At 54.1% G+C, this 23,528-nt stretch overlaps 5 protein-coding genes across 5 annotated transcripts; 2 read left to right on the top strand and 3 right to left on the bottom strand.

The window, feature by feature from the left end:
- Positions 1-292: 292 nt before the first annotated feature.
- PG994_007557 (sorting nexin-4) lies at positions 293-1,773 on the top strand (the record flags this gene model as incomplete). The annotated part of the gene is made up of 2 exons (XM_066858966.1): positions 293-565; positions 646-1,773. The coding sequence occupies 2 exons, from the start codon at positions 293-295 to the stop codon at positions 1,771-1,773; spliced, it is 1,401 nt and encodes a 466-aa protein (XP_066715908.1).
- Positions 1,774-2,488: 715 nt separating this feature from the next.
- Positions 2,489-5,050, bottom strand: PG994_007556 (Bckex2; the record flags this gene model as incomplete). Its single annotated transcript, XM_066858965.1, has 2 exons — positions 2,489-3,263; positions 3,318-5,050. The coding sequence occupies 2 exons, from the start codon at positions 5,048-5,050 to the stop codon at positions 2,489-2,491; spliced, it is 2,508 nt and encodes an 835-aa protein (XP_066715907.1).
- A 2,434-nt stretch (positions 5,051-7,484) lies between these two features.
- On the top strand, positions 7,485-12,686 carry PG994_007555 (uncharacterized protein; the record flags this gene model as incomplete). Its single annotated transcript, XM_066858964.1, has 2 exons — positions 7,485-10,900; positions 10,955-12,686. 2 exons carry the CDS (start codon positions 7,485-7,487, stop codon positions 12,684-12,686), a joined length of 5,148 nt encoding a protein of 1,715 aa, XP_066715906.1.
- Positions 12,687-13,282: 596 nt separating this feature from the next.
- Positions 13,283-16,106, bottom strand: PG994_007554 (capsular associated protein; the record flags this gene model as incomplete). The annotated part of the gene is given in 4 exon segments (XM_066858963.1): positions 13,283-14,126; positions 14,382-15,004; positions 15,016-15,810; positions 16,092-16,106. The coding sequence occupies 4 exon segments, from the start codon at positions 16,104-16,106 to the stop codon at positions 13,283-13,285; spliced, it is 2,277 nt and encodes a 758-aa protein (XP_066715905.1).
- A 1,208-nt stretch (positions 16,107-17,314) lies between these two features.
- On the bottom strand, positions 17,315-21,956 carry PG994_007553 (Hsp90-like protein; the record flags this gene model as incomplete). Its single annotated transcript, XM_066858962.1, has 4 exons — positions 17,315-17,389; positions 17,439-18,164; positions 18,236-21,356; positions 21,460-21,956. The coding sequence occupies 4 exons, from the start codon at positions 21,954-21,956 to the stop codon at positions 17,315-17,317; spliced, it is 4,419 nt and encodes a 1,472-aa protein (XP_066715904.1).
- Positions 21,957-23,528: the final 1,572 nt, after the last annotated feature.

Raw genomic sequence — 23,528 nt, 5'->3', positions numbered from 1 at the left:
CTGCCCTGATTCCCTGGGGCAACTGCCTGGGCCTGTGTTACGCACTTGCATGCGCCGACTGCTCATTCATCGTCACTTCAATTCGACGACAAGAAAGCATTGATTGACTTGAAATTCCCCAAACATCGCACACACGAGCGACCTCTGGGCAACTGACGCATGATAAGCCGAGGCTTTCAAAGAAGAATACCACCTAACCTGCATTATTCTATTGACGACAATTACTTAATCTACTGCTGTTGCCTGCTCGCGACCGAAAAGCAGCCGGCCCAGACCGGAACCCCACGCAACCATGGCGGTTATCGATCAGCAAGACAACTTCTCCAGTATATCCTGGCACAGTGATCAACACAGCGAGGACGCCGGTCCGGCTACTTCACCATCGCCGACTTATGAACACAGCCATTCCGACTCCTCACCTGCCAACCATCCGGAAATGGAAGGGAATCCCGAGAGGCTGGATCCTGGCCTGTCAGGCGACATCCTCGAGTGTGCCGTGTCAGAACCCCGGAAGGAGAGCGACGGCACGAAAGACGCTTTTGTATCATATCTGGTCACCACGAGTGTAAGCATCCCCTCTGCCGACTGAAGCCAAACCAATTGCTACTACGAAGTCCTGGCTAACCCTGTAATGTACATGAACAGTCCACATTCCCTTCATTCCAGAAGTCCCAGTTCAGCGCTCGCCGCCGTTTTACCGACTTTGTATTTCTCTACAAAACCCTCTCCAAGGACTACCCAGCATGCGCGGTCCCTCCTCTGCCCGACAAGCAGCGTATGGAGTATGTCCGCGGTGATCGCTTCGGCCCCGACTTCACCCACCGTCGAGCCTTCTCTCTACAGCGCTTCCTGTCTCGCCTGACGCTCCATCCGATCCTGCGACGAGCGCCGATTTTCCACACCTTCCTCGAGTCCCCCGACTGGAATGCTACCATGAAGAGCCGCTCCGCGCGCACGAGCGTCGGTGCGGAGCCTGGCACTGGTGGTGTATTCGATAACTTCGCTGATACCTTCATCAATGCCTTTACCAAGGTCAACAAGGCCGACAAACGCTTCATCGAGGTGCGGGAGAGGTCGGACAAGCTGGATGACGATTTGGGCCATGTCGAGAAGGTCATCGCGCGGGTGGTGCGGAGGGAATCAGACCTCGAAACCGACCTCCATGACCTAGCCGAACAGTTCCAGAAACTTATCGTGCTGGAGCCCGGTGTCGAGAGTAATGTCCACGCTTTCGCCGCTTCCATCGAGGACACGGCGATGGGCTTGCGCAAGCTGAAGGACCACACCGACCAGGACTACTTGGGCAGTTTGCGCGATATGAGCGCCTACTCCATCGCGCTCAAGAACCTCCTCAAGGCGCGGGAACAGAAGCAGCTCGACCATGAGCAGCTGACCGAGTACCTCAACAAGTCCACGCTCGACCGCGACAGTCTGGCCTCGGGCTACGGCAGCACGGGCGCCGGCGGCTTCATCCGCAGCAAGATCGAGGACGTCCGGGGCGTCGATCACGAGGCTAGCCGCCGCGAGCGCCTGCGCAAGCTCGAGATCCGCATCGACGAGCTGACGACGGAGGCCGAGCGCGCCCACAAGACGAGCGAGATGTTCGACGAGGAGGTCGTCAAGGAGGTCGTCGACTTCGAGCGCATCAAGCGCATCGAACTCAAGCGCCAGTTCGGCGGCCTTGCCGAGGCCCACGTCGGCTTCTATTCCGATACCATTGATGTCTGGGAGCGGTACGTTAAGGACATGGAGGGGACTGTATCGGCTGCGTGAAGAGGACATGACGACATCTCCAACCATGTACGCACATTTTTGAGCAAAGAAGTGCTGGGGAAAGAGGAATGAATGGATCAGGGAAACGAGCTATGTATCGATGGATGGCCAGGAGTCTTGAGATAAAGATGGTGCTGGCTGGAATGGCAGGATACCATTGCATTTCCATCTAGAAATCAAGGCAGCTTCAAGAGACCAACGCGAGTAAAAATCGGGGGACGGTTATTCGATCATGAGCTTTGTTTTGTGCCAGTTTCTAATGGTCCAGGACAGAAGATCGCATGGAGTTTTTGGTAGGTTCTTTGTTATTCATGTACGTAGGTAGGCTTTAGGAATTTAGGGATATTGCTTGTCTGTATTGAAATGCTACACGACTACTACATTATACCCCGGTCTCGGTTGCTTTCTTCACACGGGGCCATGGAGTCGGGCACCCTATTATGTAAGTCACCTGGCATATATGACGGCCATTAATACCTAAAACATAAGATGCGGATGGAACTAGAAAATGCAATTCCACTATATGCTAGCAAGATAGATATGCTGATACATCCAAAAACGCCATGTAAGTGCTATAGGAGCGCCGAGTTTGCTTGGTACAGAGACCGGTAATTTCCTAGGAAAGTTGCTTGGGATGGACCTCCCCGGTCCTTCCTTACTTGGCAGTTGTACAAAACATTTCAAAACAGCAGTTTCCATACACCAGTGCCCTCCCTTAACGGCTGCTGCTTGCTAGGAGCCTCGAGTCACCCCTCTTCTCGTTGCTGGCCTCCTCGTCGTCACTACTGTCCTCGCTATCCAGGTTTCTCCGGCTTTGGGTCTGCGGCGGGATCGCAGTCTCCTGCTCATCCTCGTCATCGCTGCCGCCGGCGAAGGCGTCGTACAGCTCGCCGCCACGCGTGCGTCGCTGGCCGCCCTTCTCGCCCGCGGCGCCTCCGCCCGCCAGCCGCTCGCCCTCCTCCTCGTTCAGCAGCTCGAACTCGTACGCGTCGCGAGGGCTGTTGCGGAGGCGGCGGCGGCGCATGACGTACCACCAGACGCCCAGGCCGACCATGAACAGGACAATCAGGCCCATGGCGCCGTAGATCCAGGCCAGCGTGTGCGGGGCCGCGCCGAAGGTGGGAAGGAACGACGGGAGCCAGGTGCTAGCGCTCGAGCTGGCGGCAGCAGCCGCACTCGTGCTTGTGGCGGAGGCCATGCCGGGCTTGGTAGGGCGGTTGGGATGATCGGATGGCAGATCAGTGGGATGAATCACAGAGTTGGTTGCTTGGGGATCGGCGGGGAGCGTAGTCGTTGCTGCCGCCTGGGTCGTGGTCTCAACGTCGTGGTTGGCATCATCTTCCTCGGTGGGCATGGGAAGAAGGCTGGCCTTCGCAGGGTCAATGGCCTCGCCCCACAGCTTCAAGTGCCAATCGACCCAGGTACCACTGTGGGCGTTGACCTTGGTGTCACGAACGATCACGGTCCAAGTACCAACACCTTTCTCACCCCTGTACACATATTAGCGACCGTTTCAATATGGACCAAGCCAAGGATGCACTTACCAGTGCACTACACTCATGAAGGTCCAGTCATTGTAACCTTCCTTGCTATCATCCAGCTTTCGAGTGGCCGAGAGGTGACTGACAACCTTATCCGGGCTGATAAGGTCCACGCTCAGATCGCCACGGAAGTCATGCTCAACATTCATGGTCACAGTGACATGCTCGAGTCTCTCCAGGTTGGCCTTCTCCAACATGTCGGGGGTAACGTCAAAGCTGACGGCCAAGCCCTTCTCGCCCTGAGGAATGGCTTGACGGACATGAATCCAAGGCGAGAAGAACCAGGCTTGGGGCTTGACTAGCTTCCACGTCTTGGCGACCTCCACGAGCTTGTAGCTATCAACCTTGCCATAGCCAAAGGTGTGGCTGAACTTTTTACCAATACTAGTAGTCTGCCAGTCATATTCGGGCTGATCAACGTCGATGGGTACTGCACTCTCCAAAGCAATGTATTGCATGTCGCGCCAGGTCAGGTCCTGGCGTACTTCGAAAGCAAGCGCGAAAATACCGGCAGCCAGAGGGGCTGCAGCAGACGTGCCTCCATGGCCGTTGTAACAGCTGTTCTCCCCCACGTCAGTCGTGTGGATCGCGTCGCCGTCTCCACTGCTGTAAGTGACAACGAGCTGAGCGGAGCACTTTTCCGAGTAATAGGGGTGCTGCCCCTTGCGATCAACGGCGCCAACAGTGATACTGTAGATGCTATTCGTGTAGCCATCGAAGTTACAGTTGTCCTCACTTGCGGCACCGTTGCCACTAGCGAAAACGTAGATGGAACCGCGACCACCCCGTCCGTTCTGAATTCCATTCAGCATGGCAGCACGGATAAGAATACCTGGCGCATCCATAGATCGACCATCGTCCGGTGGACCCCACGAACACGAATAGATTTGGTTGTGCTGGTAGTCGTAGTTCATTGCGAGAGCCTCGTCTTGGTCGGTAATCAATTTGCTGAGAATACGGATACCGGCGATCTTGGAATCGTAGGCAACACCCACACCGCACACGTCATTCCTGGCGGCCGACACTTCACCAGCGCAGCGAGTACCATGCCGATCGTCAGACAGCGTAGGGCGGGGCTCGGGGCGTTGATCGTTGTAGTCGTAGCTTCCTTCAGCATAATAGTTTGGTTTCAAATCGTTGCTGTACATATCCAGACCATCGTCCACGATAGCGACCGTGGCGTTCTTTCCGGTGATGCCCGAGAGCCACACATCCGTGACATTGACATCGTGGCCAAGCTGAACGGGATTGAACAGATGCCATTGCTCGTGGAAAATGGGATCGGAAATGCCGAGCTGTGTCATGACGGACTTCTGGCGTGCAACGGCCTGCGCATTCGGCTGCTGAGCACGCTGCGCAGGGTAATAACCAGCAGGACGCGGTGGTATTATTCTTTTCTGCATGGGTTCGTGTAGCTCCTGTCTTTGGTGGAACTTGATGCTGTCGACTAGATCGTGGCCGCCCAATGCCCGTTTTCGCTTACGCTCTTGTACGGCCCTCTTGATGACGTTTTCTTCCTGTTTGACGCCCCGGAAGACGTGGTGATGGGCCAGCTCGCCCATTGGTCCTTCGTACCGGAGACCTAACCGGGCAGCGGCATGTTCGGGCTGAATTCCGCGCTCAAGATGGACGACATAGTAGTCGTGGGCATCGTAGTTGCGCGGTGGTAGCATTCCAGCGGACCCTAGACCAGCCAGGCCGCCACTAATGAGGCCGAGGATCGAAGAGACCTTCATGTCGGCGGGAGTGGTTTTGAAGCAGTGTTATTCGGCGAATGTGCGCGGTGACACTGTCGTAGAAGGTGTTTTATAGAGGACACGGGTCCTCGTCGCAGGATGCGACAATGGAGAAGGGGGCAGCTACGTGATGGCGGTAGCGACGAATCATGCACCACGACGTGAGTTCGCCCCTTTGATTAGTATGTACATATAAGATAATGGGACAATGGAGATAGGTAGTGTCGAGGTACTGATTGTTCACATGTATGCAGATCCGAGAAGTCCGCAATAGCTGACAGATTTTCTCTGGCGCCTTTCAGAACCAAGAGAAGGATTGGTGAGAAAGAAAGTGAACGTTAAAAAAGAAACAGACGTGTTGCGAAACGTTGGTCTGGTAGATCGGGAGCAAGAAGGCTTGTAGGTACAACGTACTGACTGTCTAGGTTAGGTGTCGTTTCACAGGTCGTCAGCAGGGAGAGGGCGAAGACAGGACCCTGCGAAACCCACAGTGGCGCCAGGACACATTGTGGCAGATTCCACGCTAAAACACAGGCTAAGCCGCCATTTAGGGGGACCAGGGGGGTTTCTTTCAGGGGATTTTCCCCCTTCGCAGCACTGGATCCGTCCCAACACATCTGCAACTGGCTCAAACAAATGACCGATGGGGCCTGATACATTCAGGGACAACTGTCGTAACTTTATCTAGCTCAGTATCTCGGGGAAGCTCGAGATACCACAAACCTCGATATGCGTTTCAAGCGCTTGGTTGCTTCTGCACAGATGGCTTGTCGAGAGCCCATATTCTGCAGGTGAAGCAGAAGGGACTAACTCAGGATATGATGTATACCGGTATTCATTCCACTATACGTGTCCATATGGTCCTCAGAACCAACCATACATGACACCGAGAAGGATGCGGCTGCCGATCTATATATAGGTCATCTAGGAATCTTACTCCTGAGGTGGCTTGGGTGGGTAGTTCCAAAGAGGTGTATTACCTAGCAATTAGGTACACACATTACTTGCTCTCGGCACTCAGTGTGTCCAAGATCTGTGCCCAGGCGAGATAAGGCCTGCCTGCTCCCGTTGATATACGAATGTATCCATACCTGGTTGGCATGAGCCAAGGAAGCTCATCAATGACAGTTGAGTATCATATGGCTAGTGTTGTTGCGGTGAGGTGCCGAACAGCGAGCTGACGAATGCCTTAGCCACAGCTGACCCATTAACTAAGAAGGCGAAGCGTGCACCAGGCAGGGAGGCTCAAAGGAGCGTGTGGTTTACCTTATCTGATCTCACCAAATGGCTTTGGTTCGTGGAAAAGGGAGCAAAATTAATTGCAATGAAAGTTGAAGGCTTCCGTTGGTAGTAGTGGTATGTATGCGATGGAGATGAGATGATCCCAGCTGCCCCAATAAGAGAGAAAGAAGCAACGCAGACGGGTGTTCCCGTTTACAAAGATCTGGAGGTCTTTGACATCTGAGCCGCATTCATTCCCAGCTGGCGGAGAAGTCAATCGGTTCGCTAATGTAAAACGCAAAAGCATAGGAGCATTGCTGAGTGGTGGAATGCAAAAGGCGAATCTATCATTTATGTTTTTTCTTCTTTTTACTATCCCTCCCTCTGTGAAGGCTGGCTATCAGAAGTTGTCGTCATCACATCGGGAATAGAGTGTTTGTCGCTTGCCAACCACCAGCTTTTTCTACACAACTAGTATCAAACTGAACAGGCCATCTTCCCTATGATAGGCTGGCTGCAACTATCCTCGTCGGGCAAAGTGCTTGCAGGAATCCATTTTCGTCACGATATCCGATGTCTTTCTTTTCCCCGTTCTTTGAACCAGGCCCGATTGTCCCAGCCCTCGGGACAGAGGGTCTCGCTTCGTTGCGGGGTTTTTTTCCCTCTTGTCCTTGGAATATAGTCACCAAACATGAAGCTATCATTATCCCCCCAAGCATGGGTGCGCGGACCCGCAACAGCATCTTCCCGCCTTCGAACAAACGAATCGCAGGTTTTCGTCCAGGGTTGACCGGTACTTGCCAGGGTAGCAAGCAAACCACCCAACCAGCTTCGTTCCACACTCCCCCATGTCTCGCCGGAAGCTGGAGCTGTAGTCGTCGATATCAACCTCTTTATTTTCGCTTTCCCGTTGGTACACGCACCTATAGTCCGTCTTTTTATCGCTTGCATTCAAAAGGACATCCCGACCTACAAGCGGAGACGCGCGCGCGCGTGTGTGTTGGCATTGCATCCGTCTTTTTTTACTATGGAAAGCCCCATTGATAGTCTGCCCAGTCTGCCCATCCAGCACCGAACAGCGCACGAATTATAGAGCAGCTTGGCCAACCGTAGCGAATTGGTGTATTGATACCCAATCACAGCTTCGCCTGACCTTCCTTTCCCAGAGCTCTGCTGGCCGAGCCCACTGGGAATCTTCTGACTCACACCCAGAATGTCAGGTCCAGCGCCCGCTCCTTACTGGGGCAAGCTACCCGTTAGCAAGGTCCGTCGAAGTAGCGGCGGCGAGGATTATAGTCCGTCCCATAGCCGCACACAGTCACTTGACGTTACCAGCCATCCTCAGCCCAAATCGAACCGCACTTCCCTGCAGACTTCTCATACTGATGCGCCCACCGATCTTTCATATAGCCCCCTTGCCTCTCCTGTAGCTTCCGCCTTCAATCCCTCTGGACTCGCCCCTCGCCCGTCCTCCCAGTCTTATGCGCACCACGAGTCCCCGCTGGACGTATCAGGCAGGCGCAAGAGACGAAGTGCGCGCAACCAGGACGATTTGCTAGACGACACTGCCAGAGCAACTCCTCCTGCCGCGCCCGACGTGCCTCGAGCACCTCCGATCAGCTACAAGAATCCGTATGACAACGGTCGTGCCTCGCCATACACGTTCACCGCCTCGGGTCAGCCGGGCCCACCACCGTCTGCGCTCCAACGTTCCATGGCACAAGCAAGAGCCACGGATGCCGATGTAGATATACATCGCAAATACCCTACCGAAAGACAATTCGGAGCTACAGAGTTGGTGTCCTCACGCCAGGACTTGGATGAGGAGGAAGAACTTGCTGCTAGGCGCGCAGCACGAGCCGCAAACTCCGGGGCAAGAGGGGACGTACCTAGAACCCACTCAAGGAGGCAGTCGTCAGGCATGGCTTTCGATGATCCCAACTCCTCGAGGAAGCGGGGCTCGCAGCGTCAACCGTTTGCAGACGATCGGTCGCCTCTGCAAAAACTCGAGCTGACACTCGACAGCATCACTAAGGAGGAGAAACGGGCACGAGTTGAGGCTGCTGAACGTCGCGCGAGGGAGAAGGCTGCTGCCAATGCTGTTGCCAATGCTGCCGCTACCGCACAACCGAACACCGGCCGTAGTGTTAGTCAGCAAGGATATCAGCCAGGCCAACAACAAGTCCGGTTTAGAAATAGGGGGGCGTCTGTTGGCCAAGAGGACCAGCGCAGGGTTGTCGTCACGGATCCAGTCGAGGCCGTTCCGTCATCAGCAACGAAGGCTACCAACTCGCATGGCCCCTCGCCGCCCAGGTCGCAGATCCCTGTGCCAAAGAACCGCAATATCCCTGCGTCGGAAAAGTCTGGCCTCCCACAACGCAAGTTAAGCTTTCGTGAAAGGGCTGCTAAGAACGACGTCAACCTCACAGGGGGAGGTGATAGTACGTCAACCACATCATCACCAAACACGACACCCAGTGGTGGAATCGCGTTGACGCGCAACGGCAGCAATAAGCTGAAGAAAAACCCACCGGGCGATCCGTGGTATGGCCGGCGTGTAGAGGTAGAAGAGAGGTTTCCCACTGTCAATCGTCGTAGTGATGACCCGGAGGAGATGCTGCAAGCGTCCCGTTGGGCTGGGCATAACCCCCAACCTTTCCACGATGACGACGGCCAGAGACATCCAGCCAGACGCAAGACTTATGTTGAGGATGAGGCAGAGGATGATGATGATCCGATGCCAGTGAGGGTCCCTGCTGTTGATGGTATTGGGGTGAGCCGGTCTGTATCTCTGGGGCCCGATGGTCGGCCCCCGCCAAGTACTAGGCCACTGCCAGTGCCACCAAAGCCGGCAACTACGAAGTCGGTCAAGTTTCCTGACCAAGCGTACGGCACTCCTCTACACGCAGAAGACGACATGGACAATCCCGAGCACCACCGCTTCCGCGACTTCATGCACCACGAGAACCTTCAGCCGGGTCACGGCCTGTATCGGCCACCAACATACCTGGATGAATGGAAGAAAGGCAATGTTGGTACTCTAGCTGGCAAGCTGCTGGATATCACCGCTGAAGTGCCTGCGCCGCCTGAGCCATCTGAACCGGGTACGCCGGACGCGCCTTGGTGGGAGAACAAAGGGGGGCGTAGAGGCAGCTTGTCATCGAGGCCCAAGAAAGCTGAAGCTTTCGATGGTGAATACGACGAAACACAGGTACCGACACGGTTTAAGCCACCACTCCACCTGAAATGCGGCCCCTTGCTGAGATACTGTGGGCTTCGTCACGAAAAGACGCCCACGAGAAACAATCGTAATGGCACGGTAGTGGTCAAGGAGATTTGGAGAGGCAGCGTCATGATCGTGACCCAAGATGCAGGATCCTCTTATGATATCGTCCCCATACTGCGACTCTTCGTCCAACCTATTGAGCTGCTGCCACCACCTCCGGAAGAACTACGCGGTGAACAGGCGCTACTGCCAGAATATGTAGACCCTATTGCGGGCATACCAAAGTTAGGGCGGAAGGGCGAAACCCTGTACGTCAGACCTGTGGAGCACCTCGAAGAGGCGAAGGACATGTCGATGCTGGATCCTGATGACGGACTTTTCGAGATCACCAGAAGTGCGCCTGACTTCGATGGTACCCCTGACCCCCCGGGCTCGTTTGCGGAGCGCAGAAAACGCATACAAGTGGACGGCGAGAAGCTTGGAAAGTACAGAGATGTTCGGGGTTTCCGACTCCATACTGAACGGGGTTGCACCTTCTGGCGGTTCAACATCGAGGTTGAACTCCGTGATCAGCAGCAACGCATTGCTTACCGGATCAACCGAGGCCCCTCGCTAGGTTTCTGGGTACCTGGAAGAGACCAGGCCATGAACATCATGTTCCACAGCTGCAACGGCTTTAGTCTAAGTGTGAAATCCGACGACTTCAGCGGTCCCGACCCAATGTGGCGCGACGTTCTGAACAATCACCAAACCCGGCCATTCCATGTTATGATTGGCGGCGGCGATCAGATTTATAACGACGCGATCATGAGACAAACGAAGCACTTCCAGGATTGGCTCCTGATCAAGAACCCGCTACACAAACACAATGCACCGTTCACCCCGGAGATGCAAGATGAGGTGGAAGAATTCTACCTTGAACGCTACTCCATGTGGTTCTCTCAGGGGCTATTCGGTTTGGCGAATTCGCAAATCCCTATGGTCAACATGTATGATGACCACGACATCATCGACGGGTTCGGCTCGTACCCACATCACTTCATGAAATCGCCAGTATTTTCTGGCTTGGGTGCTGTAGCTTTCAAATACTATATGCTATTCCAACACCAGAGCTTGATGGAGGAAACTGAGCAGACCGAGCCAAGCTGGGTCCTGGGATGCAAGCCTGGCCCCTATATCCAGGAGCTGAGCCGCAGTCTATTCATGTTGTTGGGCTCAGGAATGGCGCTCCTGGCGGTCGATGCGCGTACGGAGCGCACGAGGGACGAAGTTGTGAGGGAAGATACTTGGAAGAAGATAGTTGACAGGTGTTATGCTGAGATCGCCAAGGGCCAGACTAAGCACTTGTTGGTCCTCCTTGGTGTACCGATTGCCTACCCCCGGCTGGTCTGGCTCGAGAATATGTGAGTTGAAATCTAATTACAAGCCGAATGTGCTCGACCACTAACTTATCATAGCTTGACATCACGTTTGATGGATCCTGTAAAGGCTCTTGGCAAAGCAGGGCTTCTCGGCAACTTCCTTAATAACTTTGATGGCGGTGTCGAGGTTCTGGATGACCTGGACGATCACTGGACGGCCAAAAACCACAAGGAGGAGCGCAAGTTTGTCATTGAGGATCTTCAAGATCTTGCTGCGGACAAATCCGTGCGCGTCACTATTCTTAGTGGCGACGTCCACCTTGCTGCTGTCGGGCAGTTCTACTCCAACCCCAAGCTGAAACTGGCGAAGCACAAGGACTTCCGTTACATGCCCAACATCATCTCGTCGGCCATTGTCAACACCCCGCCTCCAGACCTGATGGCAGACATTCTCAACAAGCGCAACAAAGTTCATCACTTCGACAAGGAAACGGACGAAGACATGATTCCCATCTTCAACACTGGTGTGGACGGGAAGCCCCGCAACAACAAGCGTCTTCTTCCGCACCGCAACTGGTGTGCCATCCGCGAATACGTCCCAGGCAGTACACCTCCGGCGACACCGCCCCCTGAAGACTCCGAGTACACTCTCAATGCTACACCAGCCGGTAGCAAGTCCAGCATCTTCCGGAGACTGTCGTTCTCCTCCAGAAACCGTGGGCCAGCATACCGTCCTGATCTTCCCGAAGAGAAGGACCGCTCGCGACCTCCTATGGCCAGTGGCGGAGGACTCTTCCGCAGCCTGTCCCGTCGTGCATCATTATCTGATCCGGAGAAGCGGCCAGGCAAGCTTACGCGGACCTTGTCTCTCGGCCGCGGTGACACGGCCAAATCCAAGGCCGGATTCTTCGGCCGGCGGTTCTCTACCAGTAAGAAACGTGACGATGGTGGCATCAATGGCAGCTGGGGCGACGACTACAGCGATGAGGCTATGTACGATGATTACACGCCGCCCTCGTACCCGCCCCCGCCCCCGCCTCACCAGCAGCAGCAGCAGCAGCGGCGCACCCGTCCCACGGCCATGGAAGGCGCCGGACCCAGCAGCGACAAGCTCGCGCGCATGGGTCTTCGCGGCGGCGCCGGCCAACCGGCCGAGTTCGAGGTAGGCGATGACTCCTACTTCACTGCGCGTCCGCCGCAGCGTTCGTACACCCAACCCGCCGGCCACAGCCGCGACTACTCCCTGTCGCCGCCGCCGGTGGACCGGGAGCGCCCTAGGCCCTTCCACCGCACGCCGACGGGCCTGAGCGCGAAGCGGCTCCGCAAGAACCCGCACCGGTACCAGGTTGACGTCGAGGGCGGGCTCGAGATCACGCTCAACGTCGAGGTCAACGCGCGCGACCCGGCCGGCATCACGATGCCGTACCGCCTGCTGGTCCCGCGGCTTGAGTACGAGTACCAGGGGGAAGACCCGGACGATGATGATGGAGAAGCCGTAGCTGCAGAGGGACAGGAGGAATACCCGTACGGTGATGAAGCGGCTGTCCTCGACGATGATATGGAGGATGCCGGCATCGAGCGGGGGCCCTATCAGGCGCAGCAGCAGCAGCCGCAGCCGAAACCAGCAAGGCACGGTAGCATCAAGCGCTGGTTTAGTGGCCGGCGCAGCAATAGTATGAGCGAAGGCGGCGGCGGCGGCGACGACGACGGAGGTGCGTCCCGCGATCATCGGTGGAGCGAGGAGGAGACGTATGGTCGCCAGAGACCCGATCCCCGCCAGGCGGCCGCGGCGTATTCCGAGTACTGGAATAGGCCCGGCCACAACTAGACACGCCCCGTTCTGGCTTCTTCCTGCCAACGTGCATAAGATTATATAAGCAGCACACGTACGCAGAACTCGGGGAATGGCATACATAGGGTTCGTTCAGATATACTTTTTTCGTTGTTTTTCTATTAGGATTGGGCATAAAAAAGGGAGGGAAGGCGCTGGTGGTTTGCTGAGTTTCAAGCTTCCTAACATGTTTCTCTTTCCGTTTTCTAGCAGAGGAAAGGTTGAGGGGCAGGGGTTATTATCGTTATGTCTTGTGTATGAGGTTGACGAGGATGATAACGTTATGAGAAATGCCTATGATCTGGACTTTGGTCGTTTTCTGCCCGTGATGAAGCGTTATTCGTTCTGATATATTGTTAATCCACTCTCCTGTGATATAGCATTCTTGTTCTAGGAACCGGCAAGCATAGATCCAAGTTACTGGTTGGGCTTTTGGCCTTTTTTTAAACCGTCTCTGACATTTAGCTGTAGATAATATTACATCCACTCGTCTATATACCCCTTAGGAGCATAACAGGCCAACCACAATGCCCCCTGACCTGAATTTATATATATACATTGTGTCATATGAATGATGAAACATGCTTGCTCGCTCACGACTCCTGTTTCAGCACAAACCCCAACGCGTCTCGATCATCCTGAATCACCCTCCCCCACTCGAGGAGGAGCCGAAACAAATAAATCTCCATATCCTCGCGGCGGATGGCCTTCTCGGCCCACTTGCGGCCCTGTTCGGCGATCCAGCGCGCGTCCTCGGTGCGGTCGGCCATGGCGTCGCGCTCGCGGCCGTTGACGCGGCCGCGGTCTTTGAGCCCGACGAAGTAGGCCAGGGTGCTGTGGAGGCCGTGGAAGCGCAGGTCGACGGGCACGAAGTGCGTCCAGGGCATCAGGCGCTCCGTGTACCACTCGCGGAAGATGCTGCTCAGGAACGGCACGCCGTTGGAGCGCAGCGCGCCGAGGAGGTTGGGCGGGGGCCCGTCGGGCGTGTCGAGGAGCATCACGTAGCGGTGGTCCACCGCGACGTCGGGCTTCTCCTCGGGGTCCGTGGGAGGTGCTACAAAGCCGAATTGGGCCTGGGCTAGCTGGCAGGCCTGGTCCTCGCATTTCTCAGGCGCCGTGAAGGACGTCTTGATGGTGAACAGGTCGTTGGCCTCACTGGTCTTGACCGTCTCATAGGCAAACTTCAGCTCTTTGCCGTAATTGTCCCCGATCAGCAGCGGAACTTCGTCAGTGGCGCTCGCATTGTTTGTGAGATACACCATCCGGCTACGTTGACCACCATGGAAAGACTGGTGAGTTATGAGTTCCGTCAAGGGCTCGTCCCGCCAGAATAGAGCGTTGGTCTTGTCATCGAAAGTGGTCGTGTCCTGCTCATGCTTGACGTTGGGCTGGAGCAGGGGTATGATGATGTCGTTGAAGATGTCGGTCTTCGACCGGCTAAAAATAGGTAAGAGGTCCTGGTGAAGTCCGCAACGATGTGGCATAGTATGGAAGTCATGCAGATGGAATATGTCAGGCTGATGGCACGGGTCAAGAGACTTTCGCCAGCTGCGAATAAATACGCCTTGGGCGTGTGGGTTGGCACAGGAGGCACAGAGGTCTCTCGCGTTCCAGCTGACCCCTGCTCTCGTCTTGGACCCTGGAGGGCAGGCCAGAGATTGGAGGTGATGGAAATCTTCTGCTGAGACATACGATTCTGCCTCTGAACCTGTACGTGCTTCTATATTGGAGGTAGTTTGGTCTTCCGCCACCTCGGAGTTGCCTGTGTCGCGTTTGTTTACCATAGCAGGCAAGAATTTAGATTTGGGTGCAGTTGCGGACTGCATGAGCCGACGGACGTCACTATGCGGGACGAGCACCCGTGGCCTTTCGTTCAAATTGATCGGTATGTCCATCTCCGGCAGATGTTCTGAAAATCGAGAGATGATTGATACCACATCATCCAGTATCACCTGATGAGAAGGGTCGGACGGCTCGTTGTGTGTCGCCTTCCCCCTAAGAATCGTGATTACACCGATATCTGGTAGCCCCTTTGCTTTCTCTACCGCGTCCCTCACCTTTTGAGGGCTCAACCCCCAGAACGGCAATATGTCTTTCTCCATCTGATCATACATATCAACGATGGCGGCATTTCGCTGCCGGGAGAAGTCAAACCACCGATCGAAATGAGCTGGAGGGTCGCGGCCGTGGTGCCGTTCTTTGTACTCTTCGACGGCAGTTCTGAGGGTCGTGCTCACACTCGCGTGGCGGAGCCACCGGTCTGACTCAACCCTGTTCTTGTAAATGAAATTGTCCAGGGATGGTGCTGTACTGGTCTATTGCGTACGGCGGAAGTTATGATTGCTCCTATCAACAGGACAACCATCAACAGTACAAGAAAGCCTCTCCGGATATACACGACGGATCGCATGTTGTTTGCGTATGCAAATATCGAAAAGCCCCCCATGATCGTGAATAGCGCAACGAGCGGGGGCCCTGCCGATGTCTGCTGGTAAGTCCCAAGCAGGAATACCTGCCGGACTGTATTTGCTGTCCCGCCGATATAGGCAACGATGGATGCCGGTTCGAGGGGCACCGATTCGACGATCCAGAGCGTTGCTGCGATCAATAGCACCCCGAGAACGAGGCCAGTACTCAGAACATCGAACAAGTATAAGGAGTCAACATATCGCACTGCCTGCCTGTCCATGACGGGTCCTTGTTGGGCAATACGGGTGCCTATCCACAGGACGCCCGAGCCAAGACACGCGATGGCCAATATGCTACTTAGTATCCGCAGCCGGCTTTTGGTAGTCTTGGCCCAGGAGAGCACTCTCCAAGACAAGACAAGTATGACGGCGTCAAGGAATACGCCAGCCCACTGCAAGAAGATGATCCAGCGGGGCTCGTCCAGAATTGGCGAGCAAAAGTAGGAAGACTCGTAGGCCAGACCAGCCGACTGGTAGACACCAATGGTGAAAACCAACACGCTGCTGAAAAGCCACAGCTGGGACGTTTTGACCCATTGCGTGAACTCCTCCCTCAACGTGATCCACGGGTCCTCAGGCTCGTTGGATACGGGCAGTGGCGCCCTCTTCCCGAATAGCAACTCATATCCAGCCAAAAACACGGGCAAGAAAACCTAAGATGGGTGAGAAGTCAGAGAATAGGCAACATGACGTACAGAGCCTCGGGGGCTGTGTGCACATACCTCGACGCCCTGTGCCGTACATTGAAAGTCATATACAACCTCCTGGAGAATCTCCAGCCGTATCACAATCAGAAATACGATGCAAGGGAGATAGAAGCGGCGAGGCCGCTGTGGCAACGACGACCTGAAGCTTCTGAAGGGGGCATCGGAATCTACCTCTCCGGTCTCATTAGTGTCTGTCTGCTTGGGCAAGCAATAGATGAATAACGTACCGAATCTTCCATCATTGCCCGGAAGCCGTTTAGAAAAGAAGCTTGCCGAGAAAGCAAGGGCGCCAGATATCAGCAACAGCAAGAAAGCTGAGAGTCTCGGCCTATCTGTCCTGCTATTTAGTGCCACACCAAACGAGTTGGGACGTCTGTCTGTACACACCGATTAAAGAATGTTTGTCCACCGAGTAATGTAACCAGAAAAAGGAGACAAGGACACTGCAGTTATGAAATGGTCAGTAAACATGTACCTGTTTGCCTGTGTGTATGTGTGGAGTATTTGTATGTACTACCAATGTCCGATTGGCATCAATCAAAATCGGGCGTATGTATTCAGTATTCAGGGGGGTTCGTTTGTCAAGTCACGTCAGTCACATCACATACCAGACAGCTATCAAACGCGAGCTGTGTGCACTTCTCTCATCTGCGGCCATTGCTCGGCTTGCGGCCTGGGCCAAAAAGGAGAGAAATGAAGAGTTGTGGTTCTCAAGGAGGCTGCTAGGTGATAGTCTAGCAGAGCATGTTCGAATGGATGGTGCCTGTTAAACTTGGGGCTTGAACTCTGATGGCCCCGGAAAGGTTGCGAGTGAGAGAACTTGAGATGCAGTACGGTACGGTACGTAACGGCAGGTACTTGGCATGGCACTGACCAAGACAGTATGCATAGGCCTGCACACTGTACCTGATACTGTGGTGTCCACGCAATCTTGGAATAGTAGTATGATCTACATACATATCTCGTGCTTCACTTCAGCTATTCGGTAAAGTATTCAATTGCTAAGGACCCTACGTAAAGTATACAGCTTTGCGTACTTGATCATCCATATACATAACCCGCGACCCCGGCTTGGGTGGCTCAGCCAACGGCCAGTCCCCTCCTCCTATCTAAACTATCCCTCACTTCTATAGATCTCGCAAAGCGATCGATCCCAGATACACTTCCCCGGGCTCACCCAGATTGTCAAATAAGGTATCCCCATTTTTATATCCTGCTGGGTTGTGCTGAAACCCTCCAAATCCTGCCACCACCTAAACGCCTTGCCATAAATATGCTCCGTTGGAAGCCAGTGCTAGACTTGGCATCCATGCAACCCATGTTGATGCAATAATAAACATTAAAATTCCATGATGATGCGCACAAAAAGAGAAAACGGAAAGGTAACAAACAGGCCGTGTAGCAGTGACCTTTTCTCTACCTCGTTGACGGGAACTTGTCCACCAGCTCCTCAATTCGGGGTATGAGTTCCGGCATCCGGAACGGTTTCGAGATCACATCGTCCTAACCATACGCTGTCAGCATGCTAATTTTGGGATTCAGCAACGGGGACTAAAGGGGGACCTCAAACTCACCACTCCTGCGGCCTTTGCATCTTCGATCTGCTCCGGCCTGGCGTATGCTGTGACAGCGATAATCGGTATATGGCTGACAATGGTGCCTTCCCGCTCCAGTTCCCTTATCTTACGCGCACAGGTCATCCCGTCCATGACGGGCATTTCCAAGTCCATCAATATGACCGAGATCTCGTTGCCTGTCGCTTCCATGCCAGTCCAGTATCTGGACCTCTTCAATACCTCCAGCGCTTCGCCTCCATGATTGGCTACTTGCGTGTTGTTGCCGCTATTACGAAGTTGTCTCTGCAGCACTTTCTGGTTCACAAGATTGTCCTCCACAATCAAGACGTCAAAGAAGCGTTGGCCGCCTTGTGGTGCTGATGGCGCCGACGTTGCTGATATGGAAGGAGTACTTGGCGATGCTGCGTTGGCTTGCACCCGCGGTTGTATGATAGGGGCCTTGGCGATGTGCTTCGGCTGCCGGTTCTCGATAGTGGTCGACGACCCGGGGGCTCTTTGTAAGGGAGGCGCTGTCGCCACAGCTTGCTTGTCGCCTGGCCCTGCCGACTTGCGGCTTCGGACGTAGAACGAGAAGGTGCTGCCAACTCCCTTCACCGAATCAACGCCGATCTGTCCTCCTTGAAGCTCCGTGAGGATGCGGGAGATGAACAGTCCTAGGCCGGACCCACCGTATTGAACGTGAGTTCGGGGCGACGCCTGAGAGAACCGCTGGAAAAGGAGCTTCTTTTCATGTTCGTCTAGTCCTCGCCCAGTATCTTGAACCGAAAAATGGAGGTTGATTTTGTCGCCCGTACCCCAGTCCGCACTTTCTGTGAGTTCCGAGGTGCCTGGGCGATCACTAGGAAGAAGCTGATATCGGTGTCGGTCCTTTCTGAGATGTCTATAGAAGCATCAAGGGTGACGACTATAGACCGCTCCGGCCGTGCATTCGTGAATTTGATGGCGTTGGTCATAAGATTGATTAGCACCTGGAGCAGCCGCGAAGGATCCAATTTGACCCAGTCCACGCCCAGATCCAAGTAGCGGTTCTTTACTTGGAACTTCATCTGGATGGAATTCGTGTTCAACTCGCCCTCAAACATCTTGAGCACACGCTGGACCACGGCCACAGGTTGCACATCCACAGGCGTAACTAGAAGTAGTTGCGAGTCAAGCTTGGACAAGGTAAGAATATCATCGACAATGCGCTTCTGATGGCTTGCGCAGAGGGTAATCGTATTGGCGGCCTCGAGACAGCCTTCCAAGGCGACCTTCAGCCGCGCCACCTCGCTGTTATATTCTTTCAGAGTTCGGTACTTGGCCAGTGTGCCCGATATCTCGTCAGCGCACTGGAGAATGGCACTGAGCGGGTTACGCATTTCGTGACTGGTGATGTCAATGAAGTTTTCTTGTTGCCGCTTCAGCTCCACCGCCTCTTCTCGCCGCTGAAACTGGATTTGCTCGGCCAGCTTTTGCTGCGAGATGTCGGTGATACACCCAAATATGCCCTTGATGCTTCCATCTCGGTGCCTTTCGGGATACGCACTCATTAGCACCCAATTGTTAATGGCACCGCTGGAATGGTCGCGTAAGCGCTTAAAGCGGAACTCATGAGTAATGGCCATCTTATCATCAAGCATCCTTTTCCAGACCTGCTCCAGTGCGGACCTATCTTCGTCGTTGACGCTATCCATCCAAGTATTGACGTTGTATTCGGACCTGGGCTGGTGTTGCGATACTTCCCACCACATCTCGTTGCAGTAGTTGATGAGACCTTCATGGTCAGCAATAAACATACCCACGGGAGCAAATTCGGCCATTCTAGTGAACCTGAGCTCGCTCTCCTCCACCTCCTGAGTACGAAGATGTAATTGCTGCGTCAACTCTTGGCGATCAAGCGCCGCCAAGCGAGCTGCCCTTTGTCCACGTTTGATCTCTTCCTCAAACAAAACCACAGAAGCCATCGATGTAGCTAATTGGCGGGATAGAAGGTGGATAAAAAGTTTATAGTCGTCGTCATAAGGTCGGCGCGGGTTCACTCCAATGACAATGAACCCAACAACGCTGTCGCCTCCAGTAGTAGGGTGTATTGGGAAGATGACGATGGCTTGGCAATCGCCGGAATCTCCTCGGAAGTCAAAGCCAATCATGAGGTCTTCTGCAAGTGTTCCGTCATCCTTAGATAGTAAGATGGGAACGCCTGCTTGTGCCATGGAGTCCCTCATATACGGAGCGAAGCCTTCCACGCTGGTTTTGAGATCCAGGGGACTAATAAGGCAGCTGTGTCCAGCAGGAATGCCAAGGGACGCTTCAAGGACAAGCTGAGGGGGATGCGACAAGCTTCCCGAGTGCATCGACGACATGTCGCTTTCGGAATCGTCAGAAACAGAATAAACCATGACGAATGGAATGTCCTCTTTGTTAAATTCCAGGCCCTGTTGCACCTGGCTCCAGAAACTCTTAACATCTCGTGCTAACGATGTCTTCTCACCAACCTCCCTCAATGTGAGCATTCGCCTCTCTGCAACTTTGCGCCGGGTATTTTCAAAAGCAGGGTTGTACAAGCCGACGACAGATCCGTCGTCCCCTACTAATGGCACAATAGACCACGAGAAAAATGCTTCTTCCTCGAACCCATAGCGGTTGATCAACAGGTGATCGTCGTTCTTCATAGTGGCCTGCCCCGACTTCCATGCCCCTTCGAAAACATGGGAGACTTCGTCCCATATCTCATGCCAGGCATCTTTGTAGCTTTGACCCATGAGTGCCGGATGTTTCTTGCCTGCCATTGGCACGTATGCCTCGTTGTAAATGGCGATAAACTCGGGGCCCCAGTACATCGCAGCTGGGTGTGGACTACCCATAACCATGTTGGCCATGGCACGCAGATCGGCCGACCATGTTTCTATGGGCCCCAGAGGTGTTGATGCCCAATCTCTGGTGCGAGCAAAAATGATATGCTGAGGGAGGTCCTCGGTTAACGGTATCCTAGTCCAGTCAAACGACGGTTGTTCCGTCCGTATCGAAACGACGTCAGAAGCATAATCGCTGTCTCGCCGTATCAAATACGGCTCCCCAGATTCACTGCCGACAACTGAACGAGTCCGCTCATCCTCCTCGAGGCTGGTAAGGCTACCAAAATAATCAGGCGCATCGGGAACGACAATGTCGCTGGGTGTCTTTGGCTGTGCATTAGGCGTTGCAGCCTGCGTACGAGAATCGATGCTCGTCTCTCTCTCGAGCTGCGGTTCTGGTGATGTACGCGCTATCGAAGCAGCGCTTCTGTTGGCGCTCACAAATCTAAATCGGGTTCTAAGGACCGAACATGTCCATTCAATCCCACCATAGTGGAAAGACGGCATAAAACAATCCAATCCTTCGGCATTAAGGCCACCATTCTTGACCCAGGTTTTGAAGCCCTCAAACTCAGCCTTCGCATCCGAATCATCCTGGAACTCTCCAGAAATCAAATAGCGGATGCCGTCGGAAACCTGGAGGGCAGGGTTGGCATATAGTACGGCAAAGGCCAGCGAAGAAGAGCTGAATGCATTCGAGCCGTCGACGATGAAAGTTGGACGGTCGTCTCTTTCTAGGAGCTCTACGATACCAATACCCTGCAGGAATTGTTGTGCAGGCGAAGATGCTTGGGCGTCTGGACTTCGGGCAAGGGTCGCCGCATCGATAGACGACCAACTACCAGGTGTACTGGAAGATCTCGCGGGACTTGCCGAGCTCACAGTTCCCCGCGCAAGCTTGAGCGTCGTAACCTCAGCAGAATCTCGGACACTCCTCAACATGGTTCCTACAGCTTCGGAGCCAGAAAAGCTAGGGGGCCTGGTTATGAGAGGCTTCTGCTTGTGCGAGAAGAACAGCGGCGAAGTAACGCTCTCGATCTTCGGGGGTATTGCTGGCTTTGCGAATTCACCGAGGTCGATCCTGCGCGGAGGGGCAGCGCGAGTTCGCGATTTCTTTGTCGGCGGCTGCTGGCTTATGTGATTGCTGGAGTTGCTGAGATGCGACCCCTCTTTCATCTGGCGACCGCTTGCCGGGTATCGACAAAAGTGTATTAGCCGAGATTGGCACTGCTCTTGTTGGAGAGTGGTTCGCAGGTATTGCCGTATCGGCCTCGGTTGTCGCAGCGATTTGAGAGCGTGCTGTCTGGTCGCCCGAAGGCGCTGTTCTTGGGAATGTCGTATTGGCGGGACTCAATCCATAGCGACTAATCTCCGTCGCCCGCTCCTCTTCCACCACCTCAGCACTGACGTGGGTTTTGCCGATCGCGTCCGTATACACCTGTTGTCGGTGGGTAGCCGATTGCGATAGTGGGCTAGGCACAAGAGGTGCCGTATCGGCGGCAGAGGTTGCGGTTGGGAAGTAGTCTGGTCGGGCTGTGGTGGGGGACTTGGGATTGTTGATAGCGACGGAATGGGTGGAAGAAGAAGCGCCGAGGGAGGAGGAATCGGCCGTCGTGGCAACGTCAATGTCTCCCCGGCTAACAAGCAAGGAAAAATCGTCTGGGGCTTTGTCCAGATTCATGAAGCAAGCCAGCGGTGAAAAACCCTGTCATAAAACTTTTACATCTGAACGGCCACAAACCCAAGGTCCGCCTGACTGGCTGGAAGGGGGGGGTCAGTGTGCTGTAAGCGTGGGAAATCGACGATTTGGGCGTGCGACGCTTATGAGAGATCGCGGCAGAGGGGGGGCAACAGGAAGAAGCTTGCGGTCGGGGACTACTACCTGGGTTGCTAGGCATAAGCCGCCTAGGGGGGTGTTCAACCGCCAAAGTAGGATTGTGGCCAAAACGGGTGGTCGAACGGGGCCGTCAACTACCGGGGGGAGGGATATAGACGCGGTGCAACAAGGACAAGATATGTAGTAGTAGATGGATATCAATATGGACGATGCAAAGAAGAATCCCGATCTATGCTGAAAGCAGTCCAATCGTCCGTCTACCCACCCGACTGGTACGGTGGCCGCAGTGTATTGTCCACTATGGTTATCCACCCAGGCTGTAACTTAGATGCGGTAGACTGAGCCGAGGGGCAGCTTAGGAGGTGAAGTAGCTGGTTGGTGTACCGTAGGGAGGTATCCGTATCTTTCTAACAGCTCGTGCAGCAGCAACAATTGCCTGCTTCGATCTGACCGAGGATCATGTAGAAAATGTGGGCTTCGTTTGGTACGATTTGCAGGGACACAAGTGCCGTATGTATTGCTCCAGATTTTCATCAAGATCTGGTGTGGATCTTGTGGTGGTTTGGTATTGGATGGCAGGCGATATAGAAGGATGTAACAACGAGTGAGCAATGGGCATGTATGTATGTAGGACGGGCAAGCGACTACAATGGGCGGGCCAGAATAGTAATCTCAACGTCTTTGGGGTCTTCGGGGGAAATCCGGTTGCGACGACTATGGGCCATGGGCTTCGCAATCCAATACGTGTAGGTAGATAAAATCAGCTGGTTAGGAGGAAAGATAGAGAAAAGGCCAATAGTACCGGGATTTCGCAGGGAAAACAAACAACCTTTGCCCGTTTGCAGGGCAAGATGCCTGAAACTTCATCCGCTGATCAGCAAAGGTAGCGCAATGAATTTGGTGAAGTGTGTGCAGGGTTATTGGGATGATCGACATGTCCAGGCTGTTCTATAAGAAAAAAAAAGTGGCCCATATCGCTACTTGCTTACCGTATGTGCGTTGTGTCACCTCCCTGTTTTCACGTCCATACTTACTCAATGGGAGCCGGCCACATAAGAGATAGGAAGCACTTACAACTCTTCCACATAAAGACTTTTATCAGCGCTGGATTTCGCAATGCGAAGCGGTATTGTAGGATGACACCAGTCTCTCGCCGCATCCACCACATCATGCACTAAGTTGCGCATTAGGTTGTAGACGGAAGAATGTAGTCAGTCAGATCGAGCTACTCCTCCTGATAATAGGGGCTTCCGGTTGCGCACTGTCGATCTTTAACCGATCCCGTGTCATGAGGCTTTCATACTAGAGATGCCTAAAGTAGACACAGTATGTATATCGATTCGTGGGTTGGTTGGCGAGTCTTATCATTTGTCAGCTCACCACCATATGTAGAACGAGCATAGATTTTGGTTCTTC

Source organism: Apiospora phragmitis (assembly GCF_038363925.1).
Source record: "Apiospora phragmitis strain CBS 135458 chromosome Unknown utg000007l:1.0-2108841.0:1.0-2111359.0, whole genome shotgun sequence".
NCBI lineage: Eukaryota > Fungi > Ascomycota > Sordariomycetes > Amphisphaeriales > Apiosporaceae > Apiospora > Apiospora phragmitis.
This window is presented reverse-complemented; position numbering and strand designations above follow the sequence as displayed.